Below are 18,966 nucleotides of genomic sequence, written 5' to 3'. Positions count from 1 at the left end.
TTATTTGTTTATTTTTAATTAAAAACCCCAGAGCCATACATAGTGAACAAAATGGCATATAGACTTTGAGATATATAGTCTCTTTTGACTCCAGTAAAAAATCCCCCTATAGCATCCACCCCAGAACAACACAGCAACTCACTATAACCAATTGGAACACTTTAGCAACCAATGCTCTGACAACCACCTGACCAGTGACACACTAGGATTGTGGTGGCAAGTTTTGCATGCTGGCAAAAATAAGTATAGTTTCATATGACTGCATGAATATTACTGTAGTTCTGTCTTCCAGATCCATTTTGTGTGTCCTAGACCTGCCACAAAACCCAGTGTCAGGCTACAGCTCAACTAGTCAAACAGAAAAACTGTTCTGGGATCAGCTGCTTTGAGAATATGTCTCCCGGTACTACAACCGTTTCAGCAAATGCCAGCATTTGCCCCTAGAGATTCATTAAAATGGTTACCTCAAGCATCTCATTTATGCAGATTCTCTTCTCTTTTTTTGTCTGTTCTGGATGTTGACTGATTAAACATGTTTTTGTTGTGTCATGTTCTAGAAGTTTGTGTGTGTGTTACCTCAAACCATCTGTGTTTAACCCCTGAGCTCACTCGTTACTGTCTTTTTGCTTTTCAGACACTTTGACGTGGGACTTTACAAATGGCTCATCAGGTATGATTCCTCAGTTTCCTCTTTTTTGAGTGGGTGTGCGCGAGAGATATTTTGTACTGCTATGGACACGGTTTTCTCTTGTTGCAAATTGAAAAGCACATGATTAATAATCATAATCAAAAATTACATGTTTTGGATACTTCACTTTGGCATAATAAACAAACATTCTTGCATTAACTTCCTTTGTTCTTGCTCGATTCATATATTTTTTCGGCTCTCACGTTCTCATTTTAGTTTTTAGACAATTTACTGAAACATAATACACAAATGAGACCTTTTATGAGTTTCATATTTAGCAGCAACATCCCTCCTTTAACAGCAAAACCATTTAAGCTGGAAAATTAGCATACTTATTAGTTGAAGATAAATGCAAAATTATGCAATTATCCATCAAAAAGAAGAAAGTTGCCGTTGTTGCATTGTTAAATGTACTTAAGTTGCACTTATATGTGACAATTTGATCTGCAGATTTAGTGCAGTGGGAAAGACTGATAAATATAATAGCCCTGTAAAGAATATAATTTCACCAAATGACTCATTACATTTAAATATACATGCAAATCAGTTAATTACATATTTTGGCTCAAAATGATCCAATTTTATGCAGATGAGCTTCATAATATAGGGTGTGTTCCACATACTTAAGCCATCGCTGTTACTGCAAACTGGCAGCCTATAATGAACAGTTTATGTTACAGGAAAACACAATGGATAAATTAGGCACTGGTCATGATTGGTCACCCAAGAGTCCAGAAACACGGCTCAGCTCAGTCTCTCTCGCTGCTGAGAATGTTCTGCTGTTTGATTGCAATGTTTTAAAAAAAAAAGTAGTTTTTATGCCAAAGACCACTTGCTTTTTCTGTGCTTTGGTTTAGACTCTGATAGGCAGAATATTATGAATATTACCAGTTTGATGTTGCCTTTTCCATGCCGTGCTAAAATATTTTATTTTTAGATTTGTTGTGATATTTGAAATGTAGTTGCTGAACGCTTCCAGAAATACCTGATGATGTCTCAGAATATCAGTCTCTGGTAATTCCTTAGTTACAGGCATTATAAACAACTGTTTATCTGTAAAAATGTTGTCTGTTGAATAGGAATAGTTCAGTTCTGATTGTTACTATTATTATTATTATTATTATAAATATTATAAATGGCGTTTGACATGCTGCTACATTATGTGCTGTCTGTGTGTAATGTTGGTGATGAAGCAATTTCTGATATTAGGGTGTATTTATACGTTTTTTATATTGTATAAGCCTCCATTTCTTTAGTTAGCATGAGTGGTCTGCATGAGTGGTCACTTTTTAAGACAAAAGTCAGACAAATAATTCTCCAGAGCAGCTCGACAGATGTTTTCAAGCACACCACTTTTGCTTGAATGATATTTTTCTATGTGTGTAAATACTCTCAGGGACTAGAGTAGGTTGGAAAACCTATTGGAATATGGAAACCCTTAAAAAAAACCCTCTTCAGATCCTGGCGTAACCTTGTATGCTCAGCTGTTGCATTTCCTGACAGTTATTCATATTCTAATGTCCTTCAGCTGTATGGAGAGATCATTGTGGAGGTTTTGGAGAGAGGGCCCAGGTTGTATTTTTTGTGTGTGTGTGTGCTGGGTTTGGTATTGTCAGTCTTTGGCAGGGCTGCGATCTCCACAGACAAAAGATGTTTGATCAGGGTTGTATTAGCATGTATTTAGCGCGAAGAGCATCTTATATCCCATATTGGAAATTCGCCAGTCTGTGTGAATATGTACATTGGAAATTAATATTAAATGTGATGCTGCTTGGGCCAATAACACACAGACCCAGAAGTCCATAAATTATTTCTTATTTTATTTGAGAACATCAGGGCAAGTGACAAGACACTATGTGTCCTGTCCTGCTGTAAATTTTGTTTATGAAGCTTCTTACAGAAGAAAGGAAATCCAAAAGAACGAGTAAATGCTGTATCAGTCCGAGACCACAACCCACAGCAAATCTTCACGCACTATGCATCACAGATCCATTAAAGGGATGCATGATATATCCATACTATATTGGTTATTCAGGGCCCTATATTAATTCAGTTTTATTTTTTCTCAAATTCTGCGTTTTCTGATTTTTAATGGCTTGATTAAATTGTAATTTCCATCATCATAGGGCCCTGGTTATTTATCTGTTTATACACACACTCCTGGCCCCAAGAAGAAGAAAAAACGTTAGGCCTAACAAAAATTTTGGCCTAACAAAATGCAAGCTGGGGAACGCTATTACTTGGGTTACTTTATCTACAGTATTTGTGCATTTTTTGCTAATTTTCCTGACCAGTGGTTTGTGATTAAAATGGTCAAGACCATTATAATAGACCACTAAATATTTAGCAATTTTTGGCTTAGCCCCTAATGACCCCTCCCACTACCATACCATAAAATAATGATTGCCTTGTGTATTAAGCAGATTTTTAATAATAAATATGTTGCATCCCACAATACATGTTCACAATAAATAAATCTATCTTCAATACTGTTAAATATTATGGAGGTTGAGAGGATTTAATTTACTGATTTGATGATCAACTCGACTTTTTGAGTGTTATAAATGGGACATCCATCCCCTTTGCCCAGCATCAGTTTAAGTTTAGTTTCCACAGCCCCCCAAATGGAATAGTGAATACCACTAATCAGAAAGCTGAGAGAATAAGCACTTCCATATTTTTTTAAGCTAGAACTTTGAGTTTGGATTTGAGTATGTTCAGTATTTGAGTATGATTAATTATCCCTTCATTGCGAACAGAAAATCAAAAACATCTCGGTCTCTCTCTGAGTGTATCTTTTCCATCTCTCTCTCTCTCTCTCTCTCTCTCTCTCTCTCTCTCTCTCTCTCTCTCTGCTAAAATGTGTAGTGATTGCATTGTGGCAGAAAGAGCTGATCTGCATAATTGGAGTGTGAATGTGGGCTGTGTATGTGTGTGTGAGCGAGTGTTGCAAAGTGCATTTGGAGAGATCTTAATGTGCTTTTAAATGTGCAGTAATTGTGAAGAGCTGAGTTTTGGAGTGAGGAGATGTGGGAGAGGATCTTGTGACTCACCGCTGATCTTAAAGCATCCACAGACACATGCCGCGCACCCCATATCACACTATTGTCTGCTTGAACGCCTCGCTTTTAGCCTGTTGAGTGTCATCTCCTGTCTATTGAAATGTGCTCACAACAATCAAATCAAAGACCCAGTTCATATGAGCTTATATAAGGGCGAGAGAGGGCTGAGATTATACTGCGGTGGCCACAGAGCCAGAACGAGACCTTATTGTTTCTGTTCATAATGAAAATGCGCCCATAAACACTTTTCTCAGCAGGGCAACGTCTACGCTTGGGCTTTACAAAGCAGCTTACAGAATAACCGAAACAGAATGCAAGATCCACTGCGATTGCGTGGTTTACCTGGTCATGTACTGAAAAAGTACCATGGTACCAAAAATTTACTATGTTACTATATCATAATTTTGCAGATTTCATTACCTTACCTGGACAATAATGTGTTCAGTTCAGGAAGTGTGATATGAAGGTAATGTGATTTAATTAAGTGGGTGTTTAAAATGCATTTTGCTGAATTTAACATTATAAAATTTAATTTTGTAATTTATTTGTAAATCAAGTTCAAATCGGATGTTTAACAAAATAAATATTATTTTACACTTTTTTGTGTGGCAGAACAGAATTTTCACCAAAGCTCTGTAAGTATGAAATCTCAAATTAATGTAGAAATATTAATGGGAAGCCTATCAGACAAAATTACAAAGCATGTTTGTTGTGTGTAAGAAAAGTAATATTATTATTTATTATTATAGTCCAGTATTTGGATTTCCAGTGTGTATTGATGCGATCTGTGAAACAGAATATCTATAAACACAAACAGTATTATGTAAATATTTCCCAAGTTTCATCAGTCACTCAAGGCTGTTTAGGTGTTGTCCAAGGTATCTATTTAGTCAAGAGACCGAGGACCAGAAGCTGGTATCGCATCAAAGCCAAATTTTTGGTATCAATCCAACCCTACTGACCAGTCTAATCAGTTGTCATGATGTCCAAACTTTCTTTAAAATATTATTATAGTTATTTGAAAAACAGACGATTGAAGATTCTTACCTTTTAGATGCGTGTCTCTTCAGAGTTTTCGAGCGTTTAGATAAAGAGAGTGATGTGTTCTCTGTGTAATCCTGCTCTGAGAGCAGAAGATTAGTGGAATTGTGGGAATTTCACAGTCAGATGAACAGAAGTAGAAAATGAAGCTGGGTGGTTGCATCTCATTGACTACCACAATGCAGTTACTTCACAAAGTTGGTAAATGAAAAAGGGAAGAGAGTAGAGTATACTTTATTGTCCTTTTTCAGGAAATTTGTCTTGGACTCAAAGCTGCAGTAGTACACAACATACAACACGCGACAGCAACGTTAAAGGGGAAGAAATAATAATGCAAACATTAAAAATAATTCATAACAATGACCAAATTGTGACAACTTACCATTTAAAATTTTACTAGATACAGGTATAAATTATTTTTTATATTTTGCTCTTACAAAGTGGGACGCTATAATGCTTCCCTGATGGCAGAAGTTGATATTCTGTGCATATTTAAAGGTGACACATTATGCCCCTTTTCACAAGATGTAATATAAATCTATGGTGTCCCCAGAATGTGTCTGTGCAATTTCAGATCAAAATACCCCCCAGATTATTTATAATAGCTTGTCAAATGTGCCTTTGGGTAAAAACGGCCGTACGTGTGTGTGTCCCTGTCCCTTTAAATGCAAATGAGCTGCTGCTCCCCGTTCAGAAGACAGACAATCCTTTACACGAGAGCTTAGTTCGGATACAATAACAAAACAAGCGAATAATTTCACTCAGCTAAAATCTCAGAATTAAACAGTAGCTGAGTGCAGCCTTACAGAGAGACGCAGGAAGAGGTTGCAACTTTTAGACTGCAGTCTGCACCTGGACGCTTCTGAATGGTTAGTGGATGCATGTAACGTTAGTTGTTGTGGAGTAACGTTACATTGATTCATCACACAGACATATGTTTAACTTTTACACAAGTTGACACAGTTCCCTGAGGTCTTTATAAGACAGCTGTGACGTTTTCTGTGCTCGTCTGTGCAGCCAACGACAGAACCATTTTCATGCTTTGCTCGAACTTTTGCCATTGTGTTATAACTGGTTACGTTACACTGACTGTTGTCGCTTGCGAAAACCAAAATGGCGGCGCCGTGGGTGGAAACCATTATAATAAGATCCCCTTCCTACCTCAGAGGGAGAGCGAAATCTGATAACTGACTAAAAATTTCAACTGACTTGGAGGTGTAAAGTCCAGGGGTCAGAAAGTAAAAGTCATGCTATAAGTTTATTCTACCCATGAACTCAGCCAGCTGATTTCACTAATTAGTTCTATCTCCTGGCTGAAAAACTGCTAATTAGCAAATCCAGGTGATTGGAACAAAATACTGAGGGGGATTTTTACTTTCTGAACCTGGACTTTACACCTTTGCTTGAAATCTAAAACTGTAATCTCAGTTTGGGTCTAATCTTTTTGGGTCCACTAGCATTTCCTTGATATGAATGAATGATCAATTTCGGACTGATACTTTTAATATATTATAAGTATTTGATAATATAGGCTACTAGTTATTCTTATTTCTACTAGAGCAATTATTTGTATAGTGTACTTTAACATATTGAGTATGATTGGTTAAGAAAGAAAAGAGACAGTTAATGAAGGGTTAACGTTAATCTTTACAAGTTTACCAGTAACTGTGGCTGAAGCGTATTCAAATCTGAGCAAAAAAGTAGTCGTGCATAAGCATTAGAGGTTTCTATATGTTGAAGAGTGTTAAAAGTGTTAAAAGCGTCAACAGTCCCCATGCCCTCCTTAAAAGCATGCAACTGAAATGGATCTAATAGTGGATTTACATTACATTTCAAACTGGACACATTTCTCCAGGCATTTCATAATTATAGATGTTATAGCAATTGGTCTAAAATCATTGTTGTCGACAGCACCAGATTTTTTAAAGAACAGGTGTAATAATAGTCTTTTTCCATAACAAGGGGACCTTGATTGTCTAGCGATTGCTGGAAAATTGGACACCATGCAGGAGTTAACTCTACTGCACACTCCTGCAAAAGATAAGCCGAAATGCCATCTGCCCCAGTCGATTTCTTTCAAATTTTCAGAAAAAGTGAAGTAACCTCTTGAGGGTCCACAAGTAATCTAGCGTCTGTTACACAACAGTTGGTAAAATCTCTTCACATTCTTTAACAGGATCATTATTATCAAACCGTATAGAAAAATCGTCAGTAGTAACAAGATGTTGTTTTTTAGAATCCATGTTAGAAATGGTTCTCAGAAAATTCCAGTTTTTTTTGTTTATAGAGGAAAAGTTTTGTTCAATGTAGTCCTTTTTACGTTTTTGAACGTTTTATATTTGTTTGGTTTAATAATTAACCTTACATTTGTGAGTATGACACTCACTCGGCTTGTGAATTAGCATAACTTGCACACAGCCACTTAAAAGTTGTGCACAAGCTTCTATGGTTTGACTTTGGCTGTCATTTGTGAAAGTAAATGTAAAAAATATACAGTGTCTCGTTGTTTGTCCACTGAATGTGACCCTCAGATTCTCCTCCGTGGTCATATGGGAAAGTGAATATTTACAAAGACGACAATAAAACTTTAGTTACATTTACACCTTTCCAACAAAGAAATGGATGGACTTCTGTCATTTTGTTGAACGCATTTTTTATTTATACATTTTCTACCATGATGGCAGAAGCAGTAGCGCGTGACTGTTTTCACGATAACCAGATCAACACTGTCAATGGAATTGTACACAACTTCAGTGAAAACACCAAATGATCATGCAAAGGGGATAAAATAGCTTCTCTTCCCTGCAAACGATACCATGAAGAATGTGAATATATAACTAAGTCAAAAACAAAAAAAAAGGTATAAGCAGGTATCCATATTAATTTCAGTATCAGCAGATGGAAAACGGCATTAAAAGCGACAACTTTTAAAGTAAAAAAGTCCTGCCCTCCATCTGCATTTCGCGCCACAGCAGTGGCGTCGTGTGCAAACAAAGCTATAGGTCCCCTTTAATGTATTTAAAAATGTAATTTTTCCTATGATGACGAAGCTGAATTTTCAGCATCATTACTCCAGTCTTCAGTGTCACATGATCTCTCAGAAGAAATCATTCTAATATGATGAGTTGCTGCTCAAGAAACATTTCTTATTATTATCAATGTTGAAACCAGTTGTGCTGCTTAATATTTTTGTGGAAATTTGACATTTTCTCAGGTTTCTTTGATAAATATAAAACATAAAAAAGGAGTACGGTACCTAGTTCCGGCTTGAAACTGTAGATGGCGCAGGCTGATAAGTCTCTGACTCATTTGGTAGCGATCACATAATTTACTACATAAAACTGCTAATTGGTTGCTGTTGCATCAGCGTCCAATGAGCTCCGGCTCAATATTCAAACAAATACTGGGGTGTTGCTGGTAGCAGTCTTCAGCGTGCTTTCAGAAACCCTCCCCTTTCCCCAGCTCCACCTGCATAGATCTGCTATGGGGGTTTATTCATGTATATTACATGTGCAGCAGCAGAATATCTTACATACTCACAGCAGCTTGTCTGTGAATGTATTGGCAGTAGCAAGTCTCGGTGATTGCTCTGCAGCAACAGCGTAGCAGATCTATACAGAGTAATTTCCAAGTAAAGACCAAATAATTTCATCTCTATTACCATACCAATCTCCTGATAGTTGTCATGACAGAACAGCATTTCATTGGAATAGAAATCTTTTGTATCATGTAAATATATTTACTGTAAACTTTGATCAATTTAATGCATCTTTCCTGAATAGAAGTATTCATTTTGTTCAAAAAATATTTTTAGAACGATAGTGTATATGCTTAAAAAAAACACTTTGTCAAAAGCAAAATAAATGATCTGATGACACAATTTTTCAAGTACGCCAAGTCTTGTTTTAAGAATATTTAGATAATTTAGCTGGAAAACCAGACTTATTCAGAGCATAGTATTGCTTATCTCTTATTTTATAAGATGAAACTGGCAACAAGCTTTATCAGTAAGTCCAGTTAACGTATCAGTGAATCCACAAAAACCCATCTATCCTATTAGGGGTCCTATAGAGGAGAGACACGCATGAATGTTGAAGAATAAAAATAGAAGAGCAGAGATTTTTTTTTTTTTAAGTGAGATAAAATAAAGCACAGTTGATCTCTTTTTCTTGATCTCTATACATACGCTGTCAGCTGGAGCCGTGGTCAAGAGCTAATCTTATCCTCTTCACTATCTCTCTCTCTCGCAGACACACACAGATGAGTCAAGTCCTCCACTATCCCAACAGCCTCATTAGAACAGATTGGTGCTCTCTCAGCCCTGAAATGGAAACTCTACTATACTGCTGTAGAGAAAGATCGGGTTTAGTTCAGAATTCTCTTTCTCTCCTGCTGTCATTATTATGAGGGGAACGGTAGCAGTTTTACACACAATATATCATCTTTTTTTTTTCACACATTAACACACAGAGAGAATTCCCCCTTAATAAACATTAAATAATGTCTTGATGCAAAAAGGCTTTTTGAAGGATTAAGGGTTTAAAGGACAGAAAACATTAACTCAATATTAAAACGACGTAATTGTTAATTGTCAAAGTGGGCTTAAAAGAAAACAATTTTTTTGTCCTTCATATATGTTTTTGTATGTGCTTTTAGGTACATATATGTGCCGTTGGGAGGCTCACGTCATGGTGTGTTCCGGAAGATTGTCTCCACTGCGCTGGCGTTCGGGTTTGTGTGTTTCTGGCATGGTTGCCATGACTACCTGCAATACTGGGCCCTCCTGAACTGGATCGGGGTCTTGGTGGAGAATGTTCTCGCACTCCTCTTCTCCTCTCGCCCTCTTCATCACACTATTGTGAGTTCACACAAACGTGCTCTTGTTAAGTATCGGCTTAAGATAAAGTTCAGTTATAAGATCACTCAATAAATGCCACATAGCACAGCAAAAATTATAACAAGCACTTTTGGTCTGGTCTTAGGTGTGCTGTCTGTCACCTCGGATGCAGAGGCGTGGCCTAGCTCTAATCTCCGCCCTCTCCACGGCTCTTCTGATTCTGTCCAATCTGTTATTTCTGGGCGGGATCCATGTGGGTAGAATCTTCTGGAAGAGGGTGTTTGTCCAAGGTGGGTCATTTTTAAATGTATGCACTATGCACTCTCTTACAGGTTATCATTTAGAAAAAGAAGTACACTTTAGCATACTTTTAATAAGATTACTACATAAATAACATACTTTTCAAAAAATGTACTTAAGTGTGAACAGAATGTAATGTTTTTGGACACTTAAACATTGATTTTTCAACCTGCTTTGTATTGTTACACTGTTGGTAGTATATGTAAATTAACAATGTTTACTCATCCTCCATACCTGGACAGAGAAATGTATGTTTATTTGTCAGCAAAAACGTCAGCTTTTTGCATCATCAGGCAGATTTTTGACAGCTCTAGGGCTTGAAAACGTACTCGGTTACTAACGTAACCTCGGTTCTCTCTAGGAGAGGGAACGAGTACTGCGTCGAAGAACGCTACGGGAAAGATATTTCTTTGTCGAGATTGAAGCCAAAAATTAATCCTTAATTTTGTAATATTGTAAAACGCTTTTCTGAAGCATACAACCTAGGCGGAGCAATACAGCTCACCCATTGGCTGCTCTGCCAGAAAAGCACAGCCTATGCGAGGCCAGGACGCTGACCAATGAGGACGCTTCGCGCCCTTCTGCGTCACCTCCCGCCCAAACAGGCGTGGCCTAGGCCTATAAATACGAGCATAGCTGTCTAACACGCCGATTTTCGTCAATGAAGCGACGCAGCGTGGACACGCACGGCATGAGACGCAGTACTCGTTCCCTCTCCTAGAGAGAACCGAGGTTACGTTAGTAACCGAGTACGTTCTCTTACGTAGAGTTCTCTCGTACTGCGTCGAAGAACGCTACGGGAACCCTATGCAAACCGCCGTGCGTGTTCTTGGATCGACACAGACACCTAAGGGCGCGCGCGCCCTGGTATACAAGCGCCTACCCCAAGAAGTATAGGGAGAGCGGCTAAATAGCATCATCCCTTATAGTAGTGCCTCTTAAGGCATAATAGCATATATATGTAAATATAGATATATATGAAGGGTAATAGCATGCTCATGGGACACATTGTCAGTGAGTGATGCTTAAACATTGAAGTGACCTGGGCCGCAGCGCGGGGCAGGAACACTTATACATATTAGGCATTGAAGTGACCTGGGCCGCAGCGCGGGGCAGGAGCACTTGTACATATTACCATTGAAGTGACCTGGGCCGCAGCGCGGGGCAGGAACACTTATACATAGTCTTCTAGACCGAGAGCAGTTTAGCCTGCAACGCAGGAACCTCTAGGTTACAGAACCTAATAAATGTAGACGGGGAGGCCCAGCCTGCCGCCATACAGATATCATGTAACGAGATTCCGCTATACCAAGCCCATGAAGAGGCCATGCCTCTCGTGGAATGTGCTCTGATGCCCAAAGGGCATTCCAAGCCTCTAGATGCGTAGGCTAGCGCAATGGCGTCCACTACCCATCGAGATAGACTCTGTTTCGTTGCGGCTCGTCCCTTGGAGCGCCCGCTGAACGAAACAAAGAGCTGCTCCGTCTGTCGAAAAACAGCGGAGCGGGACACGTAAGCTCTTAATGCCCTGACCGGGCAAAGGGAGCTATTTCCGTCCTCTGAGGCCGGCATGGCCGACAGGGAGATGACCTGAGCCCTGAACGGTGTGTTGAGGGACTTAGGCACGTACCCATGCTTCGGTTTCAATACGACTATAGAGTCGTTTGGCCCGAACTCCATACAAGAAGCTCTCACTGAGAGCGCTTGCAAGTCTCCCACACGCTTCACTGAAGCGAGAGCCAAAAGAAACACGGTCTTGAGAGACAGGTGTTTCATGTCAACTGAGTGAATAGGCTCGAAAGGGGCCCCTTTCATAGCGTTCAACACTGTAGAAAGGTCCCAAACGGGGACTGAAGGAGGCCTTGGAGGGTTTAACCTCCTGGCGCCTCTCAGGAAGCGGACCACCAGGTCGTTCCTGCCTAGTGAACGGCCAAGCGTTGGATTAACGAACGCTGATATGGCAGCCACATAGACTTTGAGCGTGGATGGGGTTCTTCCCTTATCCAATAGCTCTTGCAAGAAGGAGAGAATCTCCGGTTCTCCACACTGAAGTGGTGACAGACCTTGATCTGAACACCATCCAGAGAACACCGACCATTTGGAAGCGTAGAGCCGTCTAGTAGACGGAGCCCTAGCTTGTTCGATCGTGTCTAACACTCCTCTTGGGAGGTTAGCGGGTACCCGTTTATGGCCCATACGTGTAGGGACCAAAGCTCGGGGTGAGGATGCAGAATCGAGCCCTTGGCCTGTGAGAGGAGGTCTCTCCTCACTGGAATCGGCCACGGGGCAGTACTTTTCAGTCGCATCAAAGCTGGGAACCAGGTCTGATTCGTCCAGAATGGAGCAACTAGCAGTACTGAGCATCCGCTCTCCTTGATACGCTCCAGCACTTGAGGCAGGAGTGAGACAGGAGGAAAAGCATAGAGTGGGCGGCGGGGCCAGACTCTGGCCAGCGCGTTCGCGCTCTTCGAAAAGAATTCTGGGCAATGAGCGTTTTCCTGGTTTGCAAACAGGTCTATTTCCGCTCTGCCGAACGTTTTCCACAGCAGACGCACTGTCTGTGTGTGTAGGGACCACTCTCCCGTAGGAACGTTGTTCCGTGAGAGTCTGTCCGGGCCTACGTTCAAGTGACCTGGCACGTGCATTGCTCTTAACGAGCGCAGGTTGTGCTGGGCCCACACCAGTATGCGTTCCGCTAACCTGAATAGGTTCCGGGATCTCACGCCACCCTGGCGGTTTATGTAGGCTACTACCGACATGTTGTCCGAGCGGACCAGGACGTGGTGTCCTTTTATCCGGGGACAGAAGCGCCTCAGCGCAAAGTCCACTGCCATCATTTCCAGGCAGTTTATGTGCGGTAGTTCGGCTCGCTCTGACCACTGGCCAAAGAGCGGACTGCCGTCGAGCAGTGCTCCCCAGCCTGAGGTGGACGCGTCCGTGGACACCACCTTTAGGCTCGAGGAAGTCCCCAGGCTTACACCTGACCGGTACCAGTCTGACGCTCTCCATGGTGTCAGGGCTGAAATGCATTCCTGAGTGACCTTGAGGCGATAACGACCGTGTAACCATGCTCGGCGCGGTACGCGCGCTCTCAACCAGAACTGTAGTGGGCGCATGCGCAGCAGGCCCAACTGCAGCACTGTTGAGGCTGAGGCCATGAGGCCCAGCATTTTCTGAAATCTCCTGAGTGGCACTATGTGGCCGCTGAGGAAGGATTTCGCCATTGCAGGGTATTTTGCCTGCGCTGTGATGACAGCTGTGCTGTCATAGACAGTGAGTTCAGATCCAGTCCTAAAAAGGAGATCCTTTGACTGGGAAACAGTGAACTTTTCTCCCAATTGACTCTCAGACCTAAGCACTCGAGGTGATCGAGAATTAGGGTCTTGTGGCGGATGCGTTCTGAAGGTGATTGAGCTAGAATCAGCCAATCGTCCAAATAATTCAGAATTCGAATGCCGCGGAGTCTCAGGGGTGCCAGCGCCGCGTCCATGCACACTGTAAATGTACGAGGTGCTAGAGACAGGCCGAATGGCAGGACTGTGTACTGATATGCCTGGCCCCCGAAGGCGAATCTCAAAAATCGCCTGTGACGTGACGCAATTTGTATGAAAATACGCGTCTTTCAGATCTATTGCCATAAACCAGTCTCCTCGGTGAATCTGCGCGAGGATAGCTCTGGTCGTGAGCATTCTGAACTTTCGCTTTGTCAGCGCTTTGTTCAGATGCCTGAGATCTAAAATGGGTCTGAGACCCCCGTCTTTTTTCGGTTCCAGAAAATATCTGCTGTACAGACCCCCTTCGCTCTGAGCTTGAGATAAAGGCTCTATGGCCCCTTTGCTCAATAGCTTCGCTATTTCGGCTCGAAGTAGATGTGCTACTTCTGTTTTCACCGTAGTTTCGACTTTCTCCGTGAAACGGGGAGGGCGTCGATGAAACTGTAGCGAATAGCCTCTTTTTATAGTCTCTAGCACCCATTCTGAGACCCCGGGAAGTCATTCCCATGCATCTGCACGTGTGACTAGGGGTTGAATGTAATCTGGGCCCTGGTCGCGAAATGGCGGCGACACGAGAGCAACCGTGTGCTGTGACATGGACGCCGTGGCGTGTGAGGCGGGGGGCATGTTTAACACAGTATGCATCCCGCGCGCGCTCAGCTCTCTGTGTCGAGAGAGAGCGTGCGGGACGAGTCCCGTAGGGCTCGTGATGTTTGTGAATAAACGTGGGCGCTTGGTGGCGGGCACATTTATAACACCGGGAACACTGTTTTTGTGTACTGACTGACCGTTCGTTAGTTTCGTTTTTACAGAAAACCGCGGAACGTGCAGTGTGTAGTGGTTGTGGGCACTTGGCAGTGGGTCACGCTCACTACATGTAAAACACAATCGGCATGAGCCGATTTTATGTGTGCAGACCCTGTGTTGTTCAGGGCTGTGCTTGCACGGGTTGAAAAACCGGGCTCTGGTCGCGAAATGGCGGCGACACGAGAGCAGTCGTGTGCTGTAACATGGGCGCCATTGCAGCGTGATGCGGGGGCGCGCTTAATCGAGCGGGCAGCCCGCGCGCGCTCTCAGCTCTCTCAGCTGAAAGAGGGAGCGCGCGGTGCGAGCCCCGTACGGCTCGGCATGTTTGAGAATAAATGTGGGTGCGTGAACGCGGGTACATTTATAGCACTGGGAAGTACTGTCTATTAGAACTGACTGACCGTGCATAGGTTTCGTTTCATAGAAACCGTGTGACATGTAGCTTGTAGTGATTGTGGGCGCTTGAAAACGGGCACGCTCACTACATATAATGCACAATCGAAATGAGTCGATTTATGTGTGCAAGCCCTGTATTGTGCGGGGCTGTGCTTGTGTGTACAGATGGGCACTGGGTCGTGGGCATACAGTTACACACATTACATCATCGGCCATGGCCGGGACACCGTGTAGCACAGAGAGTACTGTCTATCAGAACCGACTGACCGTACATTCGTTTCGTTTTTACAGAAACCACGGGACATGCAGTGTGTAGTGATTGTGGGCACTGAAAAGCGGGCACGTTCACTAGCTTACATGTGAAGCACAACCGACACGAGTCGATTTTATGTGTGCAAGCCCTGTATTGTGTAGGGCTGTGCTTGTGTGTACGAATGGGCACTAGGTCGTGGGCATTACGGATACACACATTACACCATCGGCCGTGGCCGGGACACCAGTAAATACATTTTCAGATTTACCTGGGGCGTCGTGAAAACGGCGTCTGTGTGCAGGCAAACGGGCATTGATGCCGATTTGGTGACTGCAAAATACACTGGCACGGTCGCGAATGTTGGGACTGTGCGAGCGAGACATTTTAGTGAAATCCGGCCGCGGCGGGATTTTAACACTGTAGCTTTCCTCGAAGCAGAAATGCGCATCCTGGCTGAAAACGGGGCTTTCCGGGACTCCGCGATTTCTTCGTGAATTCAGGAAGAAAAAGGCGCGGGTCGTGAGGATGGTAACGTACGTTCCTCTGCAGAAAAGCAGCCATCCAGCCGGTAAGCGCATCGATGCTGGTCTTTCTCCGTCGACGCTCACGAGCGGCGGGGGAGGGGAGATCCTCGGAGCTCGCCCATCCCTCGCTACCCGAAGCGAGGAGAGAACAGCAGTCGTCCTTCACAGACACGGCTTCATCTTCCTCATCCATGACGGACGCGGCGGCACACAGCGGCCCTTGTCCGTCGGTCAGAGAGTCCAGCGAAGCGGGCGGAGGAGCTAGCGGCAGCAGCGGCGAGCACCTCGTGGTGAAGGGAGGTTCCGGGCTCCGCTGAGCACGGCGCTTTTCACGGCGCGGCACTACAGCGGGCGGAAAAGGGTGCAGCTTCAGTAAATGAACGCCAGGCGAGTCCGCAGAGTCACCGTAGGCATCAAATTACAGCGATGGCAGCCGCCATCGACGAGAGCTGAAGCTGCGTGATACTCACAGGCAGGAAACACAGCACGTGGTCCCTGTCGCTGAGCGGGGCTCTACACGAGCCACAGGAGGTGCGAGACATCTTGAAAAAGACGCTCGGCTCTTTTAGTGTGGAAAAACTGTGTGACGCGACGGCGAACACACACACAAAACACACACACATAATGTAAAGGATATTCCACGCCGGAGAAGCGCAGCAGGGAACGGCGGCTGAAGGCGGCGATGACCAGCGGCTTCAGGTAAGAGGCGCGTCCTGCTGAGGTGCTTGTATCCAAACGGCTGTGGTGGCTCGAATCCAATCCAACGATGCGTGCAGCTTCGTGAATTTAAGAAAATCGGCGTGTTAGACAGCTATGCTCGTATTTATAGGCCTAGGCCACGCCTGTTTGGGCGGGAGGTGACGCAGAAGGGCGCGAAGCGTCCTCATTGGTCAGCGTCCTGGCCTCGCATAGGCTGTGCTTTTCTGGCAGAGCAGCCAATGGGTGAGCTGTATTGCTCCGCCTAGGTTGTATGCTTCAGAAAAGCGTTTTACAATATTACAAAATTAAGGATTAATTTTTGGCTTCAATCTCGACAAAGAAATATCTTTCCCGTAGCGTTCTTCGACGCAGTACGAGAGAACTCTACGTAAGAGAACTACAGATTATACTTTTGCATTTTTGTATCCGCACCTACAGAATTTGTTGCAATATTATGCGTATGTCACCAGGTTACACCTGTGATGTCTCCTGTACGCGACTGCGTTTTTCTTCGGGTCGAACTGATGGAATGGGATTTTTCACTTTCAGTTTTATCTCCTAAACACTGTGTTCATGGTCATCCAGTTTGAACCCCCATAACGTGATTGATTTTAACCCTTTGATGCGTACGAACACCGGTGCAATTAGAACGTTCAGTAAATAAATTTAAAAATACAGTATTCCATATAGGCTACTGATGGAAGCTGCAATAATAATCCTTTCAATTATAATTTAAAGTGTTTTATTCAAATCAGATACACATTGTGTAGGAAACTATAACATTTACTCTATTCATCTCCCAGTTCACTGGCCACTTACTTTTATGTATTTTGGAATAAATGGATGCATTTGTGTGATGTAAATCCGTCAGATGCGATTCTCTGTCTGAATTGTGGTGCAAACTAACATGGCGGAGCACATTGCGCGTTATAGATCAACTAACATGATCATTAAAAGGTGTTTAAACGACAACTAACATGATTATTAAAAGGTTTTTAACGACTAGGCACATTCACTTTCACATATTTGACAATCAAAATATATATCATATAGTTCATGATATAATTAACAAATTTGTGCACTGGCTATTGCATATCCAGCCATGTTTTATTGAAAGCCTGTTTTGTCAGCGGTGATGGTACCCCTTTAAAGGTGAACTATGCAGGTTTTTTACCTTAACTGAACAGCTTCGGAGTCATTGGAATGGTTATATTACTTTTTTTGTGTTGAATGGTGGTCGTCTCACACCCCCCTATCGCCTGTGAGGGGGGAAAACCACCCTTGCAACTTTGAGCCAGCGGGCCGCCGGACATGGCGTCAGGAAGTATCGCGTGATATCAGGTCTCGCGATGTAACGTATTGCTTTACGGCAACAAAATCTGCTAAAATTCTGTCATTATTGCACTCCCTCACGCTGTTCGAACCCGAATGAAGAAGACGTTGTAAAGAATGTCCGATCTGCTTTGATGTTGTTGATCTACTAGCCTCTGGTATCTGAGAGTCGCCAACAAGTTTTTCAAGAGAACAAGGGAAACCTGTGAGCAAAAAGTGAGAATACAGCAAGAAATTCCCGACACTGCATAGCCAAGGGGGTAATCCATCTGCCGGAAACCGAAGCTTCCCCGGGGGCCGCCATTGGCTAACAAGCCATCACCTGCTGTTAGCATTCCATTGACTTCCATTCATTTTGGCGTCACTTTGACAGCGAATAACTTTACATCTGAAGCGTTTAAAGACCCCATTTGTCCATTATTTATTTCTAAAGAAACACAACAATGTATAAAAGGCTCCATTACCTTGTATCTTACGTTATGGCCCCGCAGAAGCAGTTTTTGTAAAAATAGGCTAACGTTTGCTTCATAATCACTCGACTCTCTGTCACAGAGTTGAGAAATTACCGTATAGACAGGCGGAGAAGCTCGCAGGCAATCGGGGGGACGTGGAGGCATAAAGTCAAGGGAGAATCCCATAGAGAGTGATAAAGTTGCTCCTGCTGCTAGCTCATGGACAGCTAATACTCACGCTCTCCGTCTCTGCGAGATTCGGAAGGGAATGATTCCAATTTTTCTTGGCACAGCTACTAGAAGACTGACAGCTGTCAGACAGGTTGCTGATGTCACATCTACGTCGTCAAGCTCAGTTTGAGCCTGCGCTCTACGCCCAGCCATCAGGAAGTGAGTGCTTCTAATTGACTTCACTTTTCTCCGTTGAAACCTATGGGGTCGGTGTGTCCAGTTTATATACCGTCTATGTGCATAGCCCTGCTTTAAATAAAACTTAAGTACATCATTATACTGTATGTAATTTCATAACGACTTGATTGTCCTAAATATGACGATCGTCTTAAAAATATTAACTAGTCAATCAAAATAATATCAAATAACACCCTAAAGGTAAATTATAATCAATTACTTTACATGTGCTTTAGTATGTTATTTCACACATCAAAATCGGTGTTGTTCTTTAAAGTGTGACAAAAGATTTTTAAGTCAATCCGTAGAAAGTGCACTTTTTAAAAAGTGTGTTAAGAAACCACCGTTGAGAATAAATTGTCTGAAATCAGCAAAATATGGTTTCAAACTTTTAAATCCCTATGTAAATTAATTTGAAAAGATCTTTGCATAGGCTACTGCTTCAGGATCTTGGTAGTATACTTGGGAGCATTTATTGGCAGTTGAAGCACCAGTGAGATGGACATTTATCTTTAAAGAGTTAGGCTATAGAAAGAGAAAGTAATTAAGGTATTTTGCATCTTTACACAGCCGAGTTAAGGCTACTCTAAACCGGCTGTGTCTGCTCAGAATTCTGTGTAAACACATAATGCCGCATAAAAGCAGACTTCAACGGTCTGACCCACCTCAACCC

At 42.8% G+C, this 18,966-nt stretch overlaps 1 protein-coding gene across 4 annotated transcripts in view; it reads left to right on the top strand.

Moving 5' to 3' along the window:
• hhat (hedgehog acyltransferase) overlaps positions 1 to 18,966 on the top strand; it is a 45,686-nt gene that overhangs the window by 16,796 nt on the left and 9,924 nt on the right. For all 4 annotated transcript variants that reach the window (XM_079632199.1, XM_079632198.1, XM_079632200.1 and 1 more), the window contains exons 9-11: positions 635 to 670; positions 9,448 to 9,649; positions 9,774 to 9,918. In XM_079632199.1, the coding sequence (XP_079488325.1) occupies positions 635 to 670; positions 9,448 to 9,649; positions 9,774 to 9,918 (383 nt within the window). The remainder of the gene's footprint in view (positions 1 to 634; positions 671 to 9,447; positions 9,650 to 9,773; positions 9,919 to 18,966) is intronic.

This window comes from Phoxinus phoxinus (genome assembly GCF_949152265.1).
Source record: "Phoxinus phoxinus genome assembly, chromosome: 13".
In the NCBI taxonomy this organism is placed as follows: domain Eukaryota; kingdom Metazoa; phylum Chordata; class Actinopteri; order Cypriniformes; family Leuciscidae; genus Phoxinus; species Phoxinus phoxinus.
This window is presented reverse-complemented; position numbering and strand designations above follow the sequence as displayed.